The 23,937-nt window shown below is 41.2% G+C and overlaps 1 protein-coding gene across 7 annotated transcripts in view; it reads right to left on the reverse strand.

The window, feature by feature from the left end:
* The window catches only part of CCDC148 (coiled-coil domain containing 148), a 172,466-nt gene that overhangs the window by 68,621 nt on the left and 79,908 nt on the right, over positions 1-23,937 (reverse strand). For all 7 annotated transcript variants that reach the window (XM_060687976.2, XM_060687975.2, XM_087881898.1 and 4 more), the window contains 5 exons: positions 22,408-22,511; positions 21,921-21,994; positions 20,876-21,030; positions 19,296-19,391; positions 19,031-19,212 (listed from right to left, as the gene is read on the reverse strand). In XM_060687976.2, the coding sequence (XP_060543959.2) occupies positions 19,031-19,212; positions 19,296-19,391; positions 20,876-21,030; positions 21,921-21,994; positions 22,408-22,511 (611 nt within the window). The remainder of the gene's footprint in view (positions 1-19,030; positions 19,213-19,295; positions 19,392-20,875; positions 21,031-21,920; positions 21,995-22,407; positions 22,512-23,937) is intronic.

Below are 23,937 nucleotides of genomic sequence, written 5' to 3' on the forward strand. Positions count from 1 at the left end.
TTTAATAGCGACCATCACTCCTGTAAAAATAAATTTCACTTGGAAAAAAGGTCTGTTTTATTTCAATGCAACTTATTTCTACCGTTATGTATGAAAGATGAAAGCATTTGAAACATTAGGGCAAATTTAGATGCTTAAGAATCTTGGCTTCCATCACATTCAAAGAACCCTGCAAAACAGATGTAACACCATTTGCACTATGCTGGAACTGAAACGTTGACGAACATGGGAGGGTTAAAATGTTCACCCTCGTTCTGCAAAGCCCAATACATACATTAAAAAACAAAAGGGTGTGTGTGTCGCTGTTCTTTCTCACAGTCTTCTTAGTAGTTTTCTTTCTCTCTCTCTCTCTCCTTCCTTCCTTCCTTCCTTCCTTCCTTCCTTCCTTCCTTCCTTCCTTCCTTCCCTCCCTCCCTCCCTCCCTCCCTCCTTCCTTCTTCTTTTTTGAGCATCCAGAGAAATCACAGAAAGGACTGCTTGTATTCCAGATTGGTCTCCAACAGCCAGATCTGAGTCACTGCTCATTTTCATCTTTCCTCCCAAATATTCACACTGACGGTACTTTTTGCTATTTGAAAAGGTGTTTCTTAAAAAAAATCAAGGTTTAGTTTCAACTCTTTTAATGTTTTCTGTTTGCCCCACTTGCCCGGCTAGCAAAACAGTTTCTTTTCAGTCTTTTTCAGAATGCTCTATGTGCATGTTTTTGTAGAGATAGGGAATTGTTGACTTGCAATTTATCCATGGGGCTCAGCAAGACCTCGCCTCCGAAATCCCCATCTTACTATTGTGTGCTACATAGGGTCCTCAATAATGCCCTGGGAATGAACTGTTCTGGGAACTGCCCCTTTTTTCCCCTGCTGAAAGCACATGCAATGCATGGCCACCAAGTTCTTTCAATTCCAGGTGTACAGAGAAATGAGGGACTTGAGAGATGGGGCCTTGCTAAGTTGGACCCACCCCAACTATGAGGGACAAGCTGGATCCACTCTCCTGATCTCCTCCAATTTTCTACACGGAACAGTATCGTGAGGTGGTTCCAAAACAGTTTTACATTTTTGCTGACAACTAAGCACAGGAAAACACTTTGAATTGCAGCTGTAGCAGAATATTGCATTGCTGGCACAGAGTGTTCATTTTCTTGCAGACGTTTCATTACCCAAACTAGGTAACATCATCAGATTCAGTACTGATGATGTTACCTAGTTTGGATAATGAAACATCTGCAAGAAAACAATCAAGCTCAGAGAGCACCAAGGATCCCTCATTTCAACCCTGAACTACAATTATTTTCCTTTATTGGTACAGAGTGTTCAGAACATGTCTGCAGGACAGCCTCCTGAACAGGATGATGATGATGATGATGATGATGATGATGATGATGATGATGATGATATCTATTCAACCATGTCTGATTCTGGGAAATTCTTTGGACCAGTTCACTAAGAAAGGAACCATCCTAATGGGTCAAGCAGTTAAAAGTGGTGGTGAGAAGTTTATATTTTCAGACTTGCAAAATTGTGTTAATGTAGCCTTACATTAAGGTAGAATTACCGGTAGCTCCCCTAATCATGTTTCCTGCCCATTTAATCTGGAAGGGCCAACATCAGTCTCACAAATCTGAAAATTACAAACTTCCCGATACCACTTTTAACTGCTTGATCCATTAGGGCTGGTCCTTCCTAAATTTCTTTTGCTGACCATTAAGTACCTGTCTCTCTTGTCTGATGGTTTCCTAGGCGGCATTTCTTCCCCTCGTTCTTCCATACATTACATGACAATAAAGCAGATGTAGATGTTCTTTTGATATTTTTGATTTTTTTTTTCATCCATCCAGTGTAGATTTGCAATATGGTCACAAATGCCAAGACTTCTTCTGAAGCCAGCTTGAACATCTGGTAATTTCCTTTTGATGGTCAGTGCTAGGCGTTGTTGTATGATCCTAAGGAGAATCTTGCTAGCATGAGAGATGAGAGCAATTGTGTGGTAATTGGAGCAATCCATGGAGTCCTCTTTATTTGGCAATGGAATGAATATTGTTCCTTTCCAATCTTGTGTTCCTTTCCCAATTTTTCTGGCACAAGGTTATGATGGTTGTGGGTAGTATGGGCTTCAGCAATTCTGCCGGGATGGTATCAATACGTGGGGCCTTGTTATTTGGTCGTTGGCTCATTGCCCACACAACTTCTTCCTGAAGGAGGCTGGTTCTATTTCTGCTTCCCTTTCCTCATCATTCTGAGAAGGCTGGGCCTCTTGGTTACTGGCATACTGCTCTGCTCAATATTCACACCATCTGTTCTTGACACCTTGTTGGTCAAACTGTTCTTTCCCTTGCTTCTTTTTAACAATGCTTTTATGAGCAATAGATGGTCTTTGAATCCTTCCAATTTGCACAAACACATTCCTAATGTGGCTCTTCAATCAGTCCTCTTCTACTTGCTTCCAATGCTGCGCCAGTAATCTTTGTTGTCTTTCCTTGCTGCTCTTTGGAAATCCACATTCAGTCTTCTTGCTTCCTCATTTCCTGCTGCTTTGGCTGTTTTTCATTCCTCAGCTATTCCGATGGTTGCATCTAAGAGCTAGTAGTGCTTTTCTGTCTGGGATGTTTCAATGATGGTCGATTGCATTTCTTGCCACAGTTCGTTGGGCATCTTTTCAGCACTGCCCAGCAGCTCAAACCACTTTTTCATCTCAACTGTATATGTGGAAGGGATTTTCGTTATATCAAACCTCTTTTGTGGTGCTGTCGTTTTGATGTTACATAATTTGACTCTGATCTTCGCCACAACAATTCATGATCTGAACCACAGTTGGCACCCAGATATGTCTTGACCGCAAGGACTGAACTGGATCATCTACTATGGCTGCATGGGACATAGTTGATCTGATTACGGTGCAATTTATTTGGTGAGGACCAGGCATATAAGTGACGCTTCCTTTGTTTGAACCAAACATTCATGATTCAAAATCGATTTTCATGCAAAATTGAAGCAATCACCTGCAGTATTCCTTTCTCCAAGTCCAAAGCTGACACTGATGCCTGTTTCTCCTTGGCTGTCAACTTTTACATTGAAATTCTTCAGTATGTAAATGAAGTCTTGGATGGGAGGGTGCTTGCTTCAGTTTTTTTCGATACTAGCATAGAAACCCTCTATTTTAAGCCTCTCTTGCATTAGTTGTTGGGACATAGACTTGGACAACTCTGATACTGAGGGGTCTGGCACAGATTTGGATGGCCGTAATGTGATCACATTAACTATCAAGAAGCTTTCCATTGCTTGGGCAAGTTTCTTGCTTGTGATAAATGCTACTTCGCTTGTTTTTTTTAGTGTCCTGAGTAATAGAGGATAAATTCCTCAGACTGGAAATAGTCGTTGTCTATCCAGTGTAACTCAATGATGCCAAGGTGGTCAGTTTTCAACCTGGCCCTTTACCCTGGCTCATTCCTCGGACATTCCACATTATTATGCAATTTGTCTTTGTACAGCATAGACCAGTGGTGAAATCCAATTTTTTTACTACCGGTTCTGTGGGCGTAGCTTGGTGGGCGTGGTAGAGGAAGGATATTGCAAAATCTCCATTCCTACCCCACTCTAGGGCCAGCCAGAGGTGGTATATGCCAGTTCTCCAAACTATTCAAAATTTCTGCTACCGGTTCTCTAGAACCTGTCAGAACCTGCTGAATTTCACCCCTGGCATAGACTCTTACTTTCACCAATGGCTGCATCAACAGTCAGGGGTTCCTGCTGGATTTGCCTAAAGCACGATTAAGAGCCTTGATGGTACAGTGGTCTAAGCACCGTGTTATTAACACAGCTGCCTGCAATTTCTGCTGATTCGAATCTCTCCAAGGCTCAAGGTTGACTCAGCCTTCCATCCTTTCTAAGGTAGGTGAAATGAGGATCCAGTTTGTGGAGGCAATAAGCTGACTTTGTAGAAATATACAAAAGTATGAAGGCTATTGCTTAACGTATTGTAAGCCGCCCTGAGTCTCCGGAGAAGGGCGGCATATAAATCAAATTTTTAAAAAAAAACAAAAAAAAACACATCTTCAATGTTTTGACTACCCACTGCAAGTTCTTACTCTTTCCCAGTAGCTTGTCGGTACCTTCTGACCTGGAGGTCCCACTATGAGCACTATTATCTGATTCATTTGTGAGCCTATCCATAACATTTTCTTGCTGAGGTCTTTTCAAGGTAGGCTGCCAGGTCTTATCTCAACCCTCCTCATTTATCCGGGCTTGGGATTGACATGCAAATGCATGGCTGGGCTGAATTGCATATTAGAAAAGATTAAATGGGAGAGTCTACAGGTACACCCTCAGATCAAAAAGATGTTGCATATGAAAAGCTAGCTGATCAGGAAGGAAGCTCTGCACAGCAACAGTCTGAATGGATCACAATCAGGAAAATAGAAAGCCATTGATACTCCCATGCTTATTCCTTCTCTATTGTCTCCATCTGTTCCTTATGAATAACAATTTGTTTTTCCCTTCTGCTTTTTTATTCATTGTGTCTTAGTTTAACTTCACATGATAGACAGCCCCCTGAACATCTTGGAATAAGGATACAATCCAAAAGCAACATTGCTATATTCGGGTACTGTATATGGTACTTTTATGGCTCAGGGTAGGGATATTATTATTATTATTATTATTATTATTATTATTATTATTATTATTATTATTATTATTATTACACATTAATCTTCAAAGAACCTATGCCTTATTTATAAACCCTGAGCTTTTACGCATTATGAGGTAGGTTAAACTGGATCACGTTTTTTCCTGCTTCAACTGGAAAATGCTACCTTAAAAGAATATGATCCATTTTTATACAAGATTTAGCCCAATGTGCTTCAGATATTAAACTTGGCAGTTACTATGCAACATAGCTATCATTTTTCCACAAGGAAAAAAAAATGCAACCACCATTATTTGGTTTCAGAACTAAAACTTGGCAGTGGGCCCTATATGCAACCACCCTCAGGCAGCTGCTTTATATTTCTTCTGAATCAGACTTACTCCAAGCTAATCCTCTGGCTTGACATTCTCTAAAGAACATAAAAACCTCCTAACGAAAGAGACTCTCCTGTTACTACAGTCCCCTAGTAATTCTGATAGGACAATGTAAAAGCCATGTACCATTTCACTGAGTTTGAGTCGAACTGTAGCAAGATGTCGGCTTTTTCATATGTCAAGTGTATCATGGTCAGTCGTTGGAGCGAAAACATCCAGCTGCAGAGCTGATATGGTAGATATAGTAGGCTTTCCTGATGCAATCTCAAATTTAACAGGGCAGGGAGGATATAAAAAAGGGCTCCTTAGACACATTTATTCTGAAAGAAGTATTGTACTAACGGATTAGGAAATATTTATTACAATGAATTATCAGTTGTCCATAAGGGGTGAACATTTAAAACAACAACAACAAAAAATCTCATGCAAACAGGAGCATAGAAACATTCTGCTATTCATCTCAGCATGTACATCTTTCTTAGGCCTAAAAAAAAAAGGTGTAGTTGCTTTAAGAATCACATTGAAGACTTACGCATGCTACAATGAATAGCAGGGCTGAGCTTGCATAAGTTTCGAAGTACTCCTACCGAATTGTTTTTGAAGAATGCATAGACCAAATATCTATGGTATCTGTAATAGCATAGTTGCCATTAAAATAGCCTTAAGAGTTTAGGCAATGGCATATTACAGAATCATAGAACAAGGAAAGGGGAATCTTGGAGATCAATTATTCCACCCCACTGCCCAGGTAAATTAATACTGTTTACTCCTTGATGGACAATCCAGCTTCTCTTTAAATGTTTCCAATGAAGGAGAATCTATATCTTCCTGAGGCAGTCTATTCCATTGTTGAACAGCTCTTAACTTTTAAGAAAATTGCAATGATGTCAAACCAAAAGCTACTTCCTTGTAATTTAAACCCATTGTTTCTTGTCTTGTCTTTTGGAACAACTTTAAACAATTCTGGCCTGACTTCTAAATGACTGCATTACAGATACTTGACAACAGCTTTCATGTCTCCCCAGAGTCTTCTTTTCTTCACAGAGTTGACTGTTCCTTATAACTTTTTTTTTTCTTTCAAGCCCCTTATGAGCTCGGCAGAACATGAACTCTGAACAGGGTCCAGTGTATCAATGTCCCTCCTAAAATATGGTGCCCAGAATCAGACACAATACTATAGCAGAGTTTAAGCAATGAAAAATAGAGAGGAACAATGCCTTGTTCTTTTTGGCTGATGCCTTCTCCAATGTGGGCACTCCCAAAGTGTATGCATTTCAACTGTCAGCATTCCCAGGAATGACTATGCCGCCTTCAGAGTTTTGGGAACTTAAGCCATATAAGCAAAGGAAAGAGCTTTCCTTTGCTTTGCTTATTGGATTATAACATTGTCATAAAGAGGCTCTGAGACAAGATTTCTTCCAATAGCTTTTCTAGCTATTGAGAAGCCATGAGAAAGCTTTCCCATGTGAAGCTCAAGATGGGTGAAGGCCTTTTTCAACAAATCATCCAGGCCTGCCAGAGTCATGTGTTCTCCTCATTACTGAATAATACCTATTTTTTTCATGGCTGAAGCCACATTACATTTTGAGAGCGATTATAGCTACAGTAAACATGGATGTTATGTCAAATGTGGTCAGGAAGACTAGATTCCCCGGCAACCTCAAAATTTGGATATCTAAGCAGCTGTCTTCCCACTCTGTCCACAGCTTTCATACACAAATTCTGGGCAAAGAACAGTATTTAGTCAGTTTAGCAAACAATGCTTGAATAAGTAAAGAAAAAAGATGCCCACAAGTTCAGAACTGCCAATTTTGTCCCTAGGAATGCCAATGTAACTTGCAATTAGTTCTAAGCCATCAATGAGCAAAGATACCCATGGTGATTTAAACGATGCAAAAATTATCTATGATATATCCAGCTTCTATATATGACAACAGCAAACTAAATTATCCTGCTCCCACACGAAATGATCACCAGAGGGATATGCAATATATACTCCAACCACCAGGTGGCGGAATGGGCCACTTGCAGCTCCTTTTCTTTCTGCAGCTCCAAACCAACAGAAATTACTACTGTAAGAGATCCCGCATTTCTTCTCAACAACAGCCATATTTCTCTTGGAGCAACTGGGATGACAATCTCCACAGGATTGAGGTTCTTCCATAGTACAGCCAATGTGTTACTTTCTTCTGTGTCCTTACGTGTTAATTTCAACTGCCATTGGTTCAGGATCATTAGTCTTCTGATCCCACACACAACTAAGTGTCACTAATTAAGTATTTGATTCCACATGATTCAAATCTGGATTGTGCAGCAAATGGTTCCTTAGTAGAACAGGTTTGCTTATTGCCAGGAACTGTGGAGGAGAGAGAATGCCTTGAAAGCCAAGAGGATCAGATAAGGAGGACTTGAATCCATTCCAAGAAATTAGTATGAGAAAATGAGTCAAACAAGCACTTCCTACTTCACATGGAGATAAAGGCAAGGGGGCAGGGAAGCACAATCAGATTTCCAAGATTCTGTTACTATTCTTCTTCTTCTTGTGCCATATCCATCATTGGACGTTGGCGATCATGTTGGCAATCCTATTTTTGTCAATAGCCATATGAAAAAGTGCTGAGTTTTGTCCAAACCAGTCCCTTAGGTTTGGAAGCCATGATGTTCTTCTTCTGCCTGGGCCTGGTTTGCCTTCAATTTTTCCCTGGAGGATTAAGTGAAGAATGCTGTATTTTTCTGGGTGTCGCATCACATGTCCAAAATAATCTAACTTTCGCTTTTTAATGGCTTTGATGATTTCCCTTTGCTTTTCCAGGCTGCTTATCACCTCCTCATTTGTGATTTTGTTAACCCAACTTTTACATAACAGCCGTCTGTAAATCCACATTTCAAATGCTTCTAGTTTCTTCAAGTGCTTTTCTGTCAGAGACCAACTTTCTCCTCCATAGAGCAGGATAGAAAAAATGTAACATCTGACAAGCCTGATTTTCAGTCTTAGGCTTATGTCGTGACTACAGAAGACCTTTTTCACTTTGAAGAATGCTGTTCGAACTTTCTCTATCCTTGTCTTTACTTCACTGATCATGTTCCAGCTTTCATGTAAATTAAAACCGAGGTACGTGATCCTTTCAACTTTTTCTAGTGGTATTCCTTCCAGATTTATCAGTGGTAAATTAATGGGTTGTTTGCTGACGACCATGATCTTGATTTTTGAGGTTACTTTTTTTTTTAAATTTTATTTTGAATTTGTATACCGCCCTTCTCCCTGAGGACTCAGGGCGGTGAATAGCCAAATAAAAACATCAAATACAAATATTAAAATACAGTTAAAAAATATATATAGATTTGGCCCCATTAATTAAAACGATAAACAGAACAATTAAAAACACTTAAAAAGAATTAGGCCAGCCCGGCTTGTTGGAAAAAGAAGGTTTTAAGGGCACGGCGGAAGGCACTGAGGTCATGGATTCTCCTTATCTCTGGGGGCAACTGATTCCAGAGGGTGGGTGCCCCCACAGAGAAGGCCCTCCCCCTGGGGGTCACCAGCCTGCATTGTTTGGCTGATGGCACCCTGAGGAGGCCCTCTCTGTGGGAGCGCACGGGTCGATGGGAGGTCGTCGGTGGCAGTAGGCGGTCTCGAAGATAGCTAGGCCCTATGCCATGGAGCGCTTTAAAGGTGATAACCAACACCTTGAAGCGCACCCGGAAGACCACCGGGAGCCAGTGCAGTTCACGCAGGAGCGGTGTTACATGGGAGCGCCACGCTGCTCCCATCACTACCTGCGCTGCTGCGTTCTGGACCAGTTGGAGCCTCCAGGACAGCTGCGTATCCAGGAGGACTCCCAGATTGCGAGCCCTCTCTGTGGAGGCCAAAGACTCGCCCCCAATAGTCAGTGATGGAGTCAACTGACTATATCGGAATGCCGGGAACCACAGCCACTCAGTCTTGGAAGGGTTGAGCTTGAGCCTGTTCCTCCCCATCCAGATCCGTACAGCCTCCAGGCACTGGGACATCACTTCAAGGGCATCGTTGGGGTGGCCTGGGGTGGAGATGTACAGCTGAGTGTCATCAGCGTACTGATGGTATCTCACCCCAAAGCCACGGATGATCTCGCCCAGCGGCTTCACATAAATGTTGAACAGGAGGGGCGAGAGGACCGACCCCTGAGGCACTCCACATATAAGAGAGAAAGGAGGAGAACCACCGTAACACGGTGCCCCCCATCCCCAATTCTTGCAACCGGTGCAGCATGATACCATGGTCGATGGTATTAAAAGCCGCTGAGAGGTCTAACAGGACCAGAACAGAGGAGCAACCCCTGTCCCGAGCCCTCCAGAGATCATCAACCAATGCGACCAATGCCGTTTCCGTGCTGTGCCCAGGCCTGAAACCAGACTGGAACGGATCTAGATAGACGGTTTCATCCAGGAACTGTGGGAGCTGTCGCGCAACCACACTCTCAACAACCTTCGCCAGAAAGCGAAGGTTGGAGACAGGACAGTAGTTGGCCAATATTGCTGGATCCAGGGACGGCTTCTTGAGGAGAGGCCTCACCACCACCTCTTTCAAGGCCGCGGGGAAGTGACCCTCACTCAACGAAGCATTGATAACACCCTGGAGCCAGCCTCGTGTAACCTCCTGGGAGGCCAGTACCAACCAGGAGGGACACGGGTCCAGTAAACATGTGGCCGCACTAAGTTTCCCCAAAATCCTGTCCACATCATCGGGAGTCACAGCATCAAACTCCTCCCAGATAACATTCTCAAGACTATTCCTCGTCACCCTGCCCTGATCTACCCAGTCAGAGTCCAAGTCCCCCCGGATCTGAGCGATTTTGTCATGCAGGTATTGTCTGAAATCCTCCGCCCTGCCTTCCAAGGGATCCTCCCGCGCTCCCAGGTGGAGCAGGGAGCGGGTTACCCTGAACAGGGCAGCCGGACGATTCCCTGATGACGCAATAGAGGCGGAAAAGTAATTAAACTTTGCCGTCTTTATCGCCACTAGGTAGGTCTTAATATGCGACCTTACCAGTGTTCGGTCAGATTCAGCGCGACTGGCCCTCCAACCGCTCTCTAGGCGTCTTTTCCGGCGTTTCATCTCCCTCACTCCTCAGTGAACCAAGGAGCCGCGAGGGATTGACATCAGGTCAGAGGCCGCAAAGGCACGACTCGATCCAAGGCCCCACCAGCCGCCCGATCCCAGGCAGCTACCAGGTCCTCGGCCGAGTCGTGTGCCAGATCATCAGGAATTGGCCCAAGCTCCGTCTGGAACCTATCAGGATCCATCAGGCACCTGGGGCGGACCCATCTAATTGGGTCCGCCTCCCTGCGGCGGGGAGTAGCGGTACGAAGGTCCAGATGAAGGAGTGAAGGAGTACTATACCTCCTCTAATAAAAATAGTCTTGATCTATATGGCATTGGTTTCTTAGTCTGGTCTACCTTATATGACTGACAGGAACTACCCAATGTGGCCCTGGCTCAGATACCAGCCTGTTTACCCTTGAACACTCAACTGTATTGGAAACATGACTCTGCAGCTTTGCCATCTTCAAATGACTTCATTCTCCCTGGGCTGGTGTTAAGTCTACTGGGCAAGTATTTGCTTTGGTGCAAATATCACCTCTGCAGCTATGGTTTTGGGTCAAGACTTACAATTTGGAAAAGACACAAAGTGTCAGGTATACAAGCTGTTGCCTTCTTCAATAGGCTCAAATACTTTTCCAATTTTTTCTCCAGAGATACAGGCGGAAGACCCAATACAATGCCTACAGTTTCATAGAAAACAAGTACAAGTATAACCCAAAGTCTAAGCCTAGAAATCCATAACCATGAAAGTGAAGGATTCAGTTTATTCTCTGGTACAGGATTCAGCTGTATACCTGCCTTGTTCTCCAAAGGAATCACAATGCTTGGCAGATGGCAATAACTGGTTAACTTGTCCTCTTTGCCATACCGTAAAAAGACAGAGTATGAAACAGAAAGAGAACTTAATATTCCATAGTCAACTAAGGTAGCAAAACAAAAACAAAAAAAAATCCAAACAGATTCCAGAGATTCCAGAGAAGAATAAAACAAGTTTCTTAGAGGAACTTCAGGGCAAAATCTTAGTCCCCAGGACTGGGCTATATCCAATTGCCCTATTTTCTTTCCAAGGCTTCAGCTTCTGCCATAAAAGAGCTGAATCACGGTGACTCTGCTCAGACTCTGCTTAGGTCTACTTGGAAACAACGATCATCCATTCATGACAAAGGATGTCTTCTGCAGACAATATGGTGATAGATTTCTTTGAAGCATCAAAATGTTTTGAGCCTTTTCTAAGATGAAATTTAGTGTTATACGTTTTGTTTTGTTTTTAAACCTAGGTATAGTCACTAATTGCATTCCTCATGCTCTCCTAAAAAAATCTTATTTCTCAAAGAGGTACAGTCACCTTCACCGTTATAGATGTTTTAATCTGGATTCATGCATGGAGCATGGCATTGGAGTCAATAGCCCAAATGGTCCCTTCAAACTCTAGGATTCTATTTTTCTAAATTCCACTTATAAAGATTATTTTGCACTTTACAGGCAAAAGTGAAATTGGGCAGGCACGTGCTCAAATTTCCCCTTTCTGCCTCTTTTTGTAAGTACATTTATCCTCTAAGGTTTGATCCATTAGGGAAAAAAAATAGCAAAGATAAATGCGAGTGGCTTTTCCACCAGGTATCTGTTGCTGTTCAAGTTTAAAAATGGATTTTCTCTATGCAATAGGATCCACCATGCTAAGCCAAATGCCATATCCCTTAGCATTACCAGCAACATGTTTATCATTTTTATTACACTGACATCAGTAAAATGTCTACTAAGGGGATGACATTGCCATCCTATTTAGTTTGAAATACATCCTGTTGATCTCAGCAGAACATCTTCTAAATAAACTGAGACTATAATCCCACGTACATTGACTAGGAGTAATGCCCACAGGACACAGAATTATTTCTGAGCAAACCAGAACAAAACTGCACTACAAGTTTGACTTTTTAAAATGCTCAAGCTTCTTGATGTCTCTGAATTGCATTTTTCATTTCTGAACCACATTACATGATATTTGCTGCCAGAGTTTAAAGTTCCTGTTAAAAATTCATAATTAGATTGGACAACCAGAGTAGAAAATAAAGTCATTTATCAGAAACCCATATTAAAAATAAGGTATTTTTCATTTTGCTAGGTTATGTTTTCTTTTTAGAAATATTCTCTTAAGAATAAATTTCATATATTAAATAATATATATCATGTGAAAAAGTTAGTACACCTTTTGCAAAGTTTAACATATATGGAATATCAATTTTTATATTCATTCAAACAGTATGATGAAGGTGATACAATTCAACAAAAATACTATGAAAAATTGACTTTGCAATTATTTATTAAACAAAAAAATTACAGATATGCAATTTCCTTCTGGGAAAAAATTAAGAATATCCTTGCTCTGATAGTACTCGGCTATTGCTGAAACAACCTCAAGCAGAAATTTCTTATAAATATCTACTAATCTGACACTAACAAGGAAGAATTTTTCGTACTCCTCTGTACATAATTTTTCCGGCTGTGTGATGTCTGAGGGGTTTCTTGCATGTACAGCACATTTCAAATCAACCCACAGTATCTTAATGGAGTTTAATTCAGATTTTGACTGGACCTTTCCAGGACCTTCCATTTCTTTCTGTTTTCCAACATTCTTTGATGGATTTACCCTGAGCAGAGTGTTAGCATAGTGGTGAAGAGTTTGCCTCCCACTTGGAAGGTTGAGAGTTCAATCCCAGATATTTCTTCCCTAGGGCGCATAGAAAAAGTATCTGCTGCAAACTCCATATGACATCAGGAAGGTTATTCAGCCAGTTAATGCTTAGTTCCATCCAGTTGCTCTGAATCTACCTAAATTAAGGGATTACGGGATCATAAAAAGGGAGTTTTGATGGATTTACTGCAATGATAGGATTCATTGTTTTTTCTACTGGTTCTGTGGGTGTGGCTTGGTGGGCATGACATGGCTTGGTGGGCGTGGTTTGGTGGGCATGGCAGGGGAAGGATACTGTAAAATATCCATTCCCACCCCACTCCAGGGGAAGGTGACTGCAAAATCCCCATTTCCTCCTGATCAGCTGGGACTTGGGAGGCAGAGAATAAATGGGGGCGGGCCAGTCAGAGGTGGTATTTACCGGTTCTCCGAACTACTCAAAATTTTCGCTACCAGTTGTCCAGAACTGGTCAGAACCTGCTGAGTACCACCTCTGATTTACTGTAACATTTAGAATCATTGCCATATTGGAAAATCCACTTTCGGTTCAGCCTTAATATTCTGACAAATGGCTTCACATTATTTTCAAGCATATTATCTTCAAGCACCCATGGTACAATGAGGGATTCAGACTGGATTCTATGATGGCAAGCTGTGCAGGTCCTGACACAGCAAAATAGCTCCAAATTGTAATTTTATCACAAAATGGTAACAAATGGTGACATTTGGTGTCAAGTTCTTCTCATGAATCCTGTCTTTGGTTTTTGTTAAACGTATGTGCTGATTATATGGCCAAATAACTGTCTTTGCCTTGTCTGCCCACAGCATATTGTTCCAAAATTCCTGGACTTTGTCTAGGTATTCATGAGCAAATAGGAGTCTTGCCTTGAGGTTCTTTCTGGGCAGTAAAGGTTTTCTCCTGGCACACTTTCTAGGTAAATCTAAATTGTGCAGCTTCTAATGGTAGACTCAAACACTTTTACATTAATAGTGGAGAGAGTTACCTGTAGATCACATGATGAAATTCTGAGATTTTTAGAGACTGAACTTGCTGGGAAGTACTAGCCTGGGCAACTTGCCAACTGTTTGAAATCTCCATTTTGTAGATAAACTTCCGGGCAGTGAGATGATTAATGTCCAATTGTTTGACGATCTTTTTAAAATACCTTTCCAGACTTGTAAGCATCTATAACTTCTCTGAAGCTTGAAAGTGCCCTTTTGATCTTGGTATGGAGATACCAAACACTTCAACAACAAAGAGCAAATCAAACTGAGTGTCTGAAGCTTCATAAGACAAATTTTCTCTAACAAAGTTCTAATCATTTGTTCTGACCTGATATTTAAATATTTGAAATAGAGATAAATGTGGAGGTGCACTTACTTTTTCCACGTGCAAAAGTTGCATTTATGTTTATTTAAATTACACAATGGACTACAAAATATAAATGCTGCCTGATATTTGTTATAACCCTTTTATCTATCAATATTATTGAAATGAAGATCAGACACCTACATGTTGAAATATGTAGAAAAGGTCAAAAATTGCAATGGGGTGTACTCAGAGGTGGGCTGCTGCTGGTTTGGACTGGTTCGGGCGAACTGGTAGTTCTGACCAGTGGCTGGGCCCTCTCAGCTGCCCCGGCGCTATCCCATCCTATATAATCGCCATGTGTTTAAAACCCCTCGCGCACGCTCACATTTTCGGTTCTGGCGAACCGGTTGTTACATTATGTGACGCCCACCTCTGGGTGTACTTACTTTTTCACATGATTATATGCTTTGAGAAAAACAACAGTATGAAATGCATTAGTGTCTAAATAAATTAAATACTATCAATTTAGGGCACATAGAAAGCATTTCTCTCCCTTTGTCTTAAAAGAGGGTAGCATTCTGTAGTTTGCTAGTGTTTCACATTCAAGCATATTCTCCTCCCCCTCCTTGTTTCTTCAGATTAACTTTCCACAATAACAAAGCCCAACGTGTCAATTTGGGAGAATATAATTCCCAACATGATGGTACATTCCACAGCAGTCTGCCTAGTCCAATCCTCTGTGCTGCTGTATAGTGCCAATAGTGTACAAATAGAGGCACAATGGATCCATACTTGTACAAAGAGATAACACGTCCCTTGTTTTGGTTTCAGATAGAATGGTGTATCCTCTGCCATGGCACTACAGCAATTACCAATATAAAGTTCTTTCCCCAAATTTTAGTGTGATTCAATCAAAACTGAATTTGCAAAATAAAATCAAGTAGGGGGCAGGGAAAGGCTGAAAAAACCTCCAAAACGAGTAACTATATGAAGATCTTTTTGCCTGTTCATAAACCAGAATGTCTGAGTTCACGCAGCAGCACTAAACACCAAACCTATACAATCCATATTATTGTGGTATATGATCCATGACACAGGCACTAAAACACAAAGTAACATACATATGAGGTTATGGATTCATGTCCACATATGTATATAAAACAAAGGACCCTCATGGCTAAGAAACCAGAATGATACATAAACACCCAAACTATATATATCAGTGATGGCTAACCTTTTCCGGACCAAGTGTCCAAAGCGCATGCTGCGCACCCGAACCCACAAAATGCAATGTGCATATGACCCCATGCATGTGCCCCCTGCATGCATGCATGGCCCCCCGCATGTGCCCTGCCCCCGCGCATGCGTGCATGGCCCCCCATATGCACCCTGCCCCCACACATGTGCACCCCACATGCACCCCACTCCCTGCACATGCGTGACAGAGACCCGAAGACCAGTTGGCCAGTGGGAGGTGCACGTGCATGCATGGCAGAGCTGAGTTGGGGTGACAGCTCACGTGCCCACAGAGAGGGCGTTGCATGCCACCTCTGGCACATGTGCCATAGGTATGCCATCATAGATATAACAGATATGCTAAGAATATCATTTGCAATAGTTGTGGTAAGTTGGGCAAGAATCATTTTTTTCCAAACTTTGTAAATTTTTATAACAAGTTTTACTGAAGTTTAAAAATATTAAGATAAATAACTAATGCAAACTAGTTGAGTTTGCATTAGTTATTGAGTGAGGGTGTCTTGCCATCCGCCTTGAAAGAGGCCGTGGTGAGGCCCCTCCTCAAGAAGCCTGCTCTGGATCCGGCTGTTTTGGCTAACTACCGTCCGGTCTCCAACCTTCCCTTCTTGGCGAAGGTTGTTGAGAGTGTGGTGGCGCAACAGGTTCCTGGGTACCTGGATGAAGCTGTCTATCTGGATCCGCTCCAGTCCGGCTTCAGGCCTGGGCACAGCACAGAAACGGCATTGGTCATGTTGGTGGATGATCTCTGGAGGGCTCGGGATAGGGGTTGCTCCTCTATCCTAGTCCTGTTAGATCTCTCAGCAGCTTTTGATACCATCAACCATGGTATCCTGCTGCGCCGGTTGGAGGGGTTGGGAGTGGGGGACACCGTTTTGCAGTGGTTCTCCTCCTATCTCTCTGACCGGTTGCAGTCGGTGTTAGCAGGGGGGCAGAGGTTGACCCCGAGGCGCCTTGTTTGTGGGGTGCCACAGGGGTCGGTCCTCTCGCCCCTTCTGTTCAACATTTATGTGAAGCCGCTGGGTGAGATCATCCGTGGCTTTGGGGTGGAGTTCCATCAGTACTCTGATGATACTCAGCTGTACATCTCCACACCAGGCCATCCCAACGATGCCCTTGAAGTGATGTCCCGGTGCCTGGAGGCCATGCGGACCTGGATGGGGAGTAACAGGCTTCGACTCAACCCTTCCAAGACTGAGTGGCTGTGGCTTCCGGCATCCCGATATAGCCAGCTGGTGCCATCGCTGGCTATTGGGGGCGAGTTATTGGCCCCCACGGATAGGGCTCGCAACTTGGGTGTCCTCCTGGATGCACGGCTGTCTTTAGAAGAGCATATGACGGCCGTGGCCAGGGGGGCTTTTTATCAGGTTCGCCTGATTCGCCAGTTGCGTCCCTTTCTGGATCGGGACTCCTTACGCACAGTCACTCAGGCATTCGTCACTTCCCGCCTGGACTACTGCAATGCTCTCTACATGGGGCTCCCCTTGAGGGGCACCCGGAGGCTCCAACTGGTGCAGAATGCGGCCGCATGGGGGATTATGGGAGCGAGAGGGCGCTCCCATGTGACACCTCTCCGGCATGAGCTGCATTGGCTTCCAGTGGTCTTCCAGGTGCGCTTCAAGGTGTTGGTCACCACCTTTAAAGCGCTCCACGGCATGGGACCTGGGTATTTGCGGGACTGCCTTCTGTCGCCGATAGCCTCCCACCGACCAGTACGCTCCCACAGAGAGGGATTCCTCAGGGTGCCATCAGCCAGGCAATGTTGGCTGGTGACTCCCAAGGGGAGGGCCTTCTCTGTGGCAGCTCCTGCCCTCTGGAATGATTTGCCCCCGGAGATACGAAGGATATCGGATCTTCGGGTTTTTCACCGTGCCCTAAAAACTTTTCTTTTCCATCAAGCAGGGCTGGCGTGAACCCCCCCCCCCTTTTTAGCCTTTTTTAGCCTTTTAAATTGTCAAATGGGTTTTAGTTTCAATCTTTTAAATTTTGGGCCACAGTTATATAATTCTTTTAAAAAATTTAAATTTTGTATTGGTATGTGTTTTAGTTCTGGCTGTGCACCTCCCTGAGTCCACTAGGAGAAGGGCGGGATACAAATTGAATAAAAAATAAATAAATAATAAACTAAGAATATTCAGAAGTTACAGCTGGTGCAGAGTGTGGCAGCGTGGACAGTTTTGGGGCCCCTATAACACCACTGCTCCATGAGCTGCATTGTTTACCAGTCTGCCTCCGGGTGCAATTCAAAGTGTTGGTGATCACCTTTAAAGCTCTTTATGGCATGGGTCCAGGTTACTTGAGCGGCCCATACCACTCATGACAGTAGCAGAGGTATGCCGTGGGTCCCGTCAGCCCAATTATTCCAGCTAGCAGGGTCCAGGATGAGGACCTTCTCTGTTGTTGCTCCTGTCCTCTGGAAAATCTCTCCCCTCCCCCCCCCCCCCCGATCTGATGTTGGTCCCAACCTTCCTATCTTTTCAAAAGGGCCTAAAGATCTGGCTCTGCCAGTTGGTTTGCGGCCCCAGTGGGGGAACAGCGCAATGGAGGTGTTGATCGAGTAATAACAGATCACACCTAATCCCCCATTCTGCCCTGCCCTCCCCGTGTGTCCTTGGTTTTAATGTCTGATTTCAACTTTTTATGTTTTGTATATGTAATTGTAAGCTGCCCAGAGTTACCCTATGGTAAGATGGGTAGCCAATACATTTTAAAAATAAATAATAAATAAATAAAATATAAAATCTGGATTGAATAAACCAACATTGTAAACCATCTTTATGTTTTTAAAGATCAATGTTTACTTCTTTTAAGTAATGTTGGGGGTTTTTTTTCCATTTTCTCTTTATTTTTCTCAGGAACTCTTTCTTAAGCATCTCTTTTGTAAGGGCAAAATAAGAAAGTTGTCCAAGTCATTCCCCTGAGTTGAAATCCACAAATGCAAGTCTCACTTCTGTTTTGTTAGCCTGAAATTTATTATTTCACCTTTTTTTATTTAATTGGGATTATCAAAGGTCTGATTTTGAAAGACCACGGGAACAACATAAAACTATTCCAGCAATTAATCTCTTGAATTTGAGAGACTGAGGGCTGGGCCGCAAAAATGCTCAGTGAGACAGCTGGAGACATTGGCCCTCATGCCACCACCAATTTCAGCTTTCCTGACATAAAAGGTCATTTGAGTTCTAGTGTTCCAAATCCCTGAATCTGCCATAGTATCTTAATGGATTCAGTTGAGTAAGAATTTCAATGAAACCATGTAGGCCAATAAATCCAAGTTCACAGAAGGAAAGACTGTATTTTTAGCTAAGTGGGACTGTTCAAAATATATCAACAGGTTCAGTTTTCTCTGGCTAAAAATAAGTTATTAAACGGAGGGGAAAACATTACATTTCACCAAGAATTTTATGATAGGTGCCTGGTATTTCAACTCCTTTGAACATTTTGCTTATTATTTCAGTCCAGGCTTTTTAGAAAGAAGAAGTTCTCTCAGCTGTGCAAATAGTTACTGACTACTTAATCCCATTGAGCTGGATGGAAGGTCAACTATGCATGATGCTCAGCAAGGCATCTCCCCCTCCCCGCTCCCTTGGTAAAGGCAACTGCGATAGCAGAATATTCCAATACCAAAACATTTTACTTAATCCTAAAACAAACATGAACTGAGATTCTATTACCTCACTATAGTTTTCAAGTCTTGATCAGCTTCTTGGATCTTCAAAGAATAGTCATCTGCAAGTTTATAAAATTCAGTAAGCACAGAAGCCTTCAGATCAGGATATGGGCACTCCAGCTCCAATAACTGTGGTGGAAGCTCAGGTACAAATGTGGTCCTTTCCTCTAAAGTAGATGCCAGGACCTAGAATAAAAATACATTGGAACTATCTGCCACATTCTTGCTAATCTAATTAAAATCATTTTTTAAAAAAACAAAGAACTTACTTCATCTATAAATTCTTCAAGCTCCTTTTCCAAAGTTATTCTCTCCAAATGAAGCTTTCCCAAAATTGCTTTCTGTTGTTTCTTCACAAACTCTACCTAGTTTTGAAAAAATTGTATTAATGACTTAAAGAACACTGAATGTTGTAAATGCAGTCCTGTGTATTGACAAAACAGCACATTGCTCATTGATTCATTCTATTTTTATCCTATCTCCTTTCAAAGAATTCATGTATAATGCAAAAAAGCTATCCCTTTCTGTGTTATCACAAGAATGCTATAAAGCAGGTCAAATTTAAAGTGTTAGCTGGTCGGAGTTCCAGGTTTGGCCTGAGTGGGAATTGGACCTGGGTTTATAACTCTAACTTTTCTGGTTCTTTCTTAATTATTTTATTAGTAAGACTGACATATATGAAAATACTAAATTTGCAAATGTAGTATGTCATCAAATCAGTCTCACTCTGAATTCAATACACTAAAGCGAAGTCCAAAGAAAAAAAATGTTTAGGATCAGACAAAATTTCCTAAAATAGATCAATACTTGATTCTATGAAAATCTCAAGATTAAGGCATGCAACCAGATGCACAGAGTAGTTTTCAGAGAACATTATGTGTATTCCTATTTTCATTCAAAATGGGAAGCATGTAGCATTGAGTATTTGGACTGAAAAATGTTATTCAATCTTTAGAAATTGCTGTATGAATGTACAGAATTATCACTCACAATTTTTATAGAATGCACATGTACTTATTTTGTATAGGTCAGACCAAGATTTTAACAAACAAGACAGATTGAATTATAGCATGTAGAGTTTGATTTTCCATGCAAAAAAGCTATGTAATTTGTTCACTGAAAAGCAAAGAATAAAAAGTTATTGCATGTATAGATTTATCTATACATCTAATTATTTCTAATTAGTCATAATTTCAGTCTATGTATTCTATAGTAAATCAATGGCCAGCCTTAACATTAACATCATCTAGATTATCCCTAAATATTTCTGTGCATTCTACCACAAAAGGTTTGTCTAATTTATATAAAAATCCAAAGCCTGTGTGTTTACAAATGCTGATTCACTATCTAAATTGATTTAGATTTGTGTTTTAGAAATGTGTTTTCAAAGTTGAAATGTTTTTGAAAAAAATGAGGAGATATGAATCAGGAAAGGTGTGAGAAAATATGTCCCATTTGTTAGCCAACATGACCAACAATAGGAGGGTTTATTTATTTGGAGGATCGCAAGATTTACCATCATTGATACAGAAAAAATATCATGGTATCCAATCTCAAATCTACAGGCAGTGAATGATGGTACCCCGAAGTACAATGCAAAAGATTATGTTCAATAGCATGCTATCTCTCAACATGGCTAACAGAAAACAAGATTAAAGTGTCAGAGAGAGAAAAGAAAGTTTTAAGAAGCTGGATTCTGAAATTAGTTCTATATCACATGTCATACCTTGATTGAACAGCATATTTCTTTAAGTGTGCAAATATAATGCAAATGCAATAATAGGACAGAAGATCATCCACAGTAAGATATAGAAAGAAAGACCATATGTAGAAGCACTGAATTACTAACCTCTTCTAATACAGCATCTGGATTAAACTGATATTCCACACTTTCGCAGTTGGTTTGCATTTCTAATAGTCTGAACCTTAAATCTTCCCTTAGCTGCCAGACAGGTTGCACTGTGTTTGCTTGAAATGTATCCAAGCCTTTTGTTAATTTATATCCTATTAAAAGTTAAATAGAAATTAGGGGTGTTGCTCGGTTAAAGAGCTAATTAATAAGAGTTTGTCAAATAATAGCTTCTATTATGGAAAAGGAAATTTACATTTTCTCTACTTGTCTCTGAAAAGAATAAGAAACCCAGGCTTCCCAGAAAAGAAAAGGGTTGAGCACAGTATAATATTCATAGTATGGTATGTATAGTACAGATAGTCCTCAACTTACAACCCACAATTGAGCCCAAACTTTATGTTGTTAAGTGAGAAATTTGTTAAGTGAGTCTTGCCACATATACGACTTTTCTTGCCACATTTGTTAACTGAATCATTGCACGTTGATTAAATTATTAACAGGGTTGTTAAGTGAATCTGGTTTCCCCATTGATTTTGTCAGGTTACAGAAGGTGATCACATGACCCCAAGGCACTGAACTGTCATAAATGTGAATCAGTTGTCAAGCATCTAAATGTAAATCATGTGACCATGGGGATGCAGCAATGGGGATGCAGCAAGTGTGAAAAACAGTCATAAGTAATTTTTTCAGTGCTGTTGTAACTTCGAATGGTCACTAAGCGAACTGTTGTAAGTCAAGGACTTCCTGTATAGGGTGTAGGTCTTTTTCTGCTGTTATATTATGGATGGCTATCGGAGAGAAAGGGCACAACAGTCCACAGAAAAAAGCAAAGATTGTTCACTCAATACTCATGTCAGCTGATACTGGATTAATTTCTAAGAGAAAAAGTTTCTTCTTAATGGAACTTAGATGAAAAACACAGAAATATGACATCTTTCATTCTTTACCCACTCTCATTCTTAATCCTTACATTCTTCCTATCTCTCCTTTTTACCAGTAACTGCACAATTTATTTTTATCCAGAAATTGACAGATTACTTACGCAAATCCCACAAGTCAAAAAAACATTCATTTTCTTCATCAAAGAATGTTTGAATTTCAGATTCTAACTTCTGCCTGCAATTAAACATTTCAGGTCAGGTAAAATATACTCTTTCTTTTCTATTGTACCCAATTTGTGTGTGGGTGTGCGTGCACGCGCGCATGCACAGGTACACATTTTTGGGTCACTAGACATTTCTGAGTCTTACCCAATTCTTCCTTCATGTGGGAACTTTATTGGTAGTTAACCATAGTCAAAATAATCAGAATGGGCCTGAGGTCTGGGTGCAATCAAATCTATTTTTCTTTCCCAAAAGAGTCCCCCCCCCCCATTCTTCTGGTTCTATAGATTAACACCATAACTGTTTCAGGGTCATTTGAGGATTTTCTTATCTAAAAGAGCACTTTCCTTCAGACTCTGCACATGAAGTCTTGTCCATTGCATTTCCAAATTTTCAATTACTTTATTAAGATTTATCATGTCTTACCTGTTTTCATGCAATCTTTTGTGCTCTTTCCACCATACTTGCCGATGACGTTTCAGCAGCATGTGTTCCTTGTTAATTTTTGAAGCATGCTGTAATTTTTTAATCTGGGTACAAGATTTAAAGATACTTTATTAATAATAAATGTTGTATGCTTCTATGAAGAAATAGCTAACCTTGAACAGGATTTAAGTTTGATTGTCCTTGAAAGTCAATGGTTCATAAATATTTATTTAATATCTTCAACTGTCTTTCAAGATTGTGTCCTTGCCAAAGGGCCTCATTAATATCATAACATTCTAAAACACCTTAAATTTAAATAATTTTAAAAGAAAGTCAATGGTTCATATCTATTATTAAAAGGATGTCTGTTCAAGAAACCAAGATAATGTATATACTGACTATCTCTATTTCATTTTCTGGCAGCCACAAAATATGCCCAGTTGCAGAAAATAAGGAACTTAAACAAAATTATATATACCAAATATAGTATTGTTTTTAAGATTGCAGTTTTTATTCTAGATCAGTGATGGCTAACCTTTTTGCCATCGTGTGCCAAAAGTGGGGGGAGCACGGGGGGGGTCGGGCATGTGCATGGGCACACCCATAATTCAATGCGCCCCAGCCACCATGCATGCACACGTGACCCCCCGTGCTCCCCCTGCTTTTGGCACACAATGGCACGATGGGCCTGGTAAGCCCCTTTTTTGGCCTCCCCAGGCTCAGAGGCTTTCTAGGACCCTGGGGAGGTTGAAAACAGCCTTCCCCACCCAACCCCGGAAACCCTCCAGAGGCCAGAAACAGCCCGTTTCCCAACTTCCGGTGGCCCGGAAGGCCCGAAAATTAGCTGGCCGGCATGTGCATGTGCGCTGGAGCTGAGCTAGGGCAACACTCGTGTGCCCACAGATATGGCTCCGCGTGCCACGTGTGGCACACGTGCCATAGGTTCGCCATCATGGTTCTAGATCAATGGATGCAAATCTTGCAAAAAACATAACAAAACACCCTAACAGCAGAATAGTAAATGCTATTGAATAAATGCTTTTGTAGTTGTATCTATTTTTATTTATTTATTTTCTATATTTTATTTATTCTATATAGAAATGAAACAATTTCTATATAGAATAAATGCAATGCAATTTATTGCAATTAACTGATAGTTATGAGGTCACAGGTTAGATAGAAGTTATAGCTCCACTCTGTCATTTTCTGACTTGCAGTTATGCAATTAGCTTTTTTCACTAAATTAGATTAATGAAAAATGTTGGAGAATCAAAAAAAAATTTTTTTTTTGTATGAAAGAAACCTGATTCTTGTGCTTAAAAACTAGTAGGCTAACCCTAAGCTCTTACTTTTAGGCAGAATGCACACATCATATGAAGTCATGGTTTGATTTAATATGCTGTAGTTGAACTATGGAGATATATTTTGCACAACACATAAAGTCATAAACTGAGGTTTATTAACCACAAAAGCTGATCCATGTATCACACTAAACCAAAAGAGATTAACTATTGGCTAGGTCAATATGTT

The sequence above is a fragment of the Pantherophis guttatus genome, chromosome 1, assembly GCF_059756535.1.
Source record: "Pantherophis guttatus breed Tessera chromosome 1, ASM5975653v1, whole genome shotgun sequence".
In the NCBI taxonomy this organism is placed as follows: Eukaryota; Metazoa; Chordata; class Lepidosauria; order Squamata; family Colubridae; genus Pantherophis; species Pantherophis guttatus.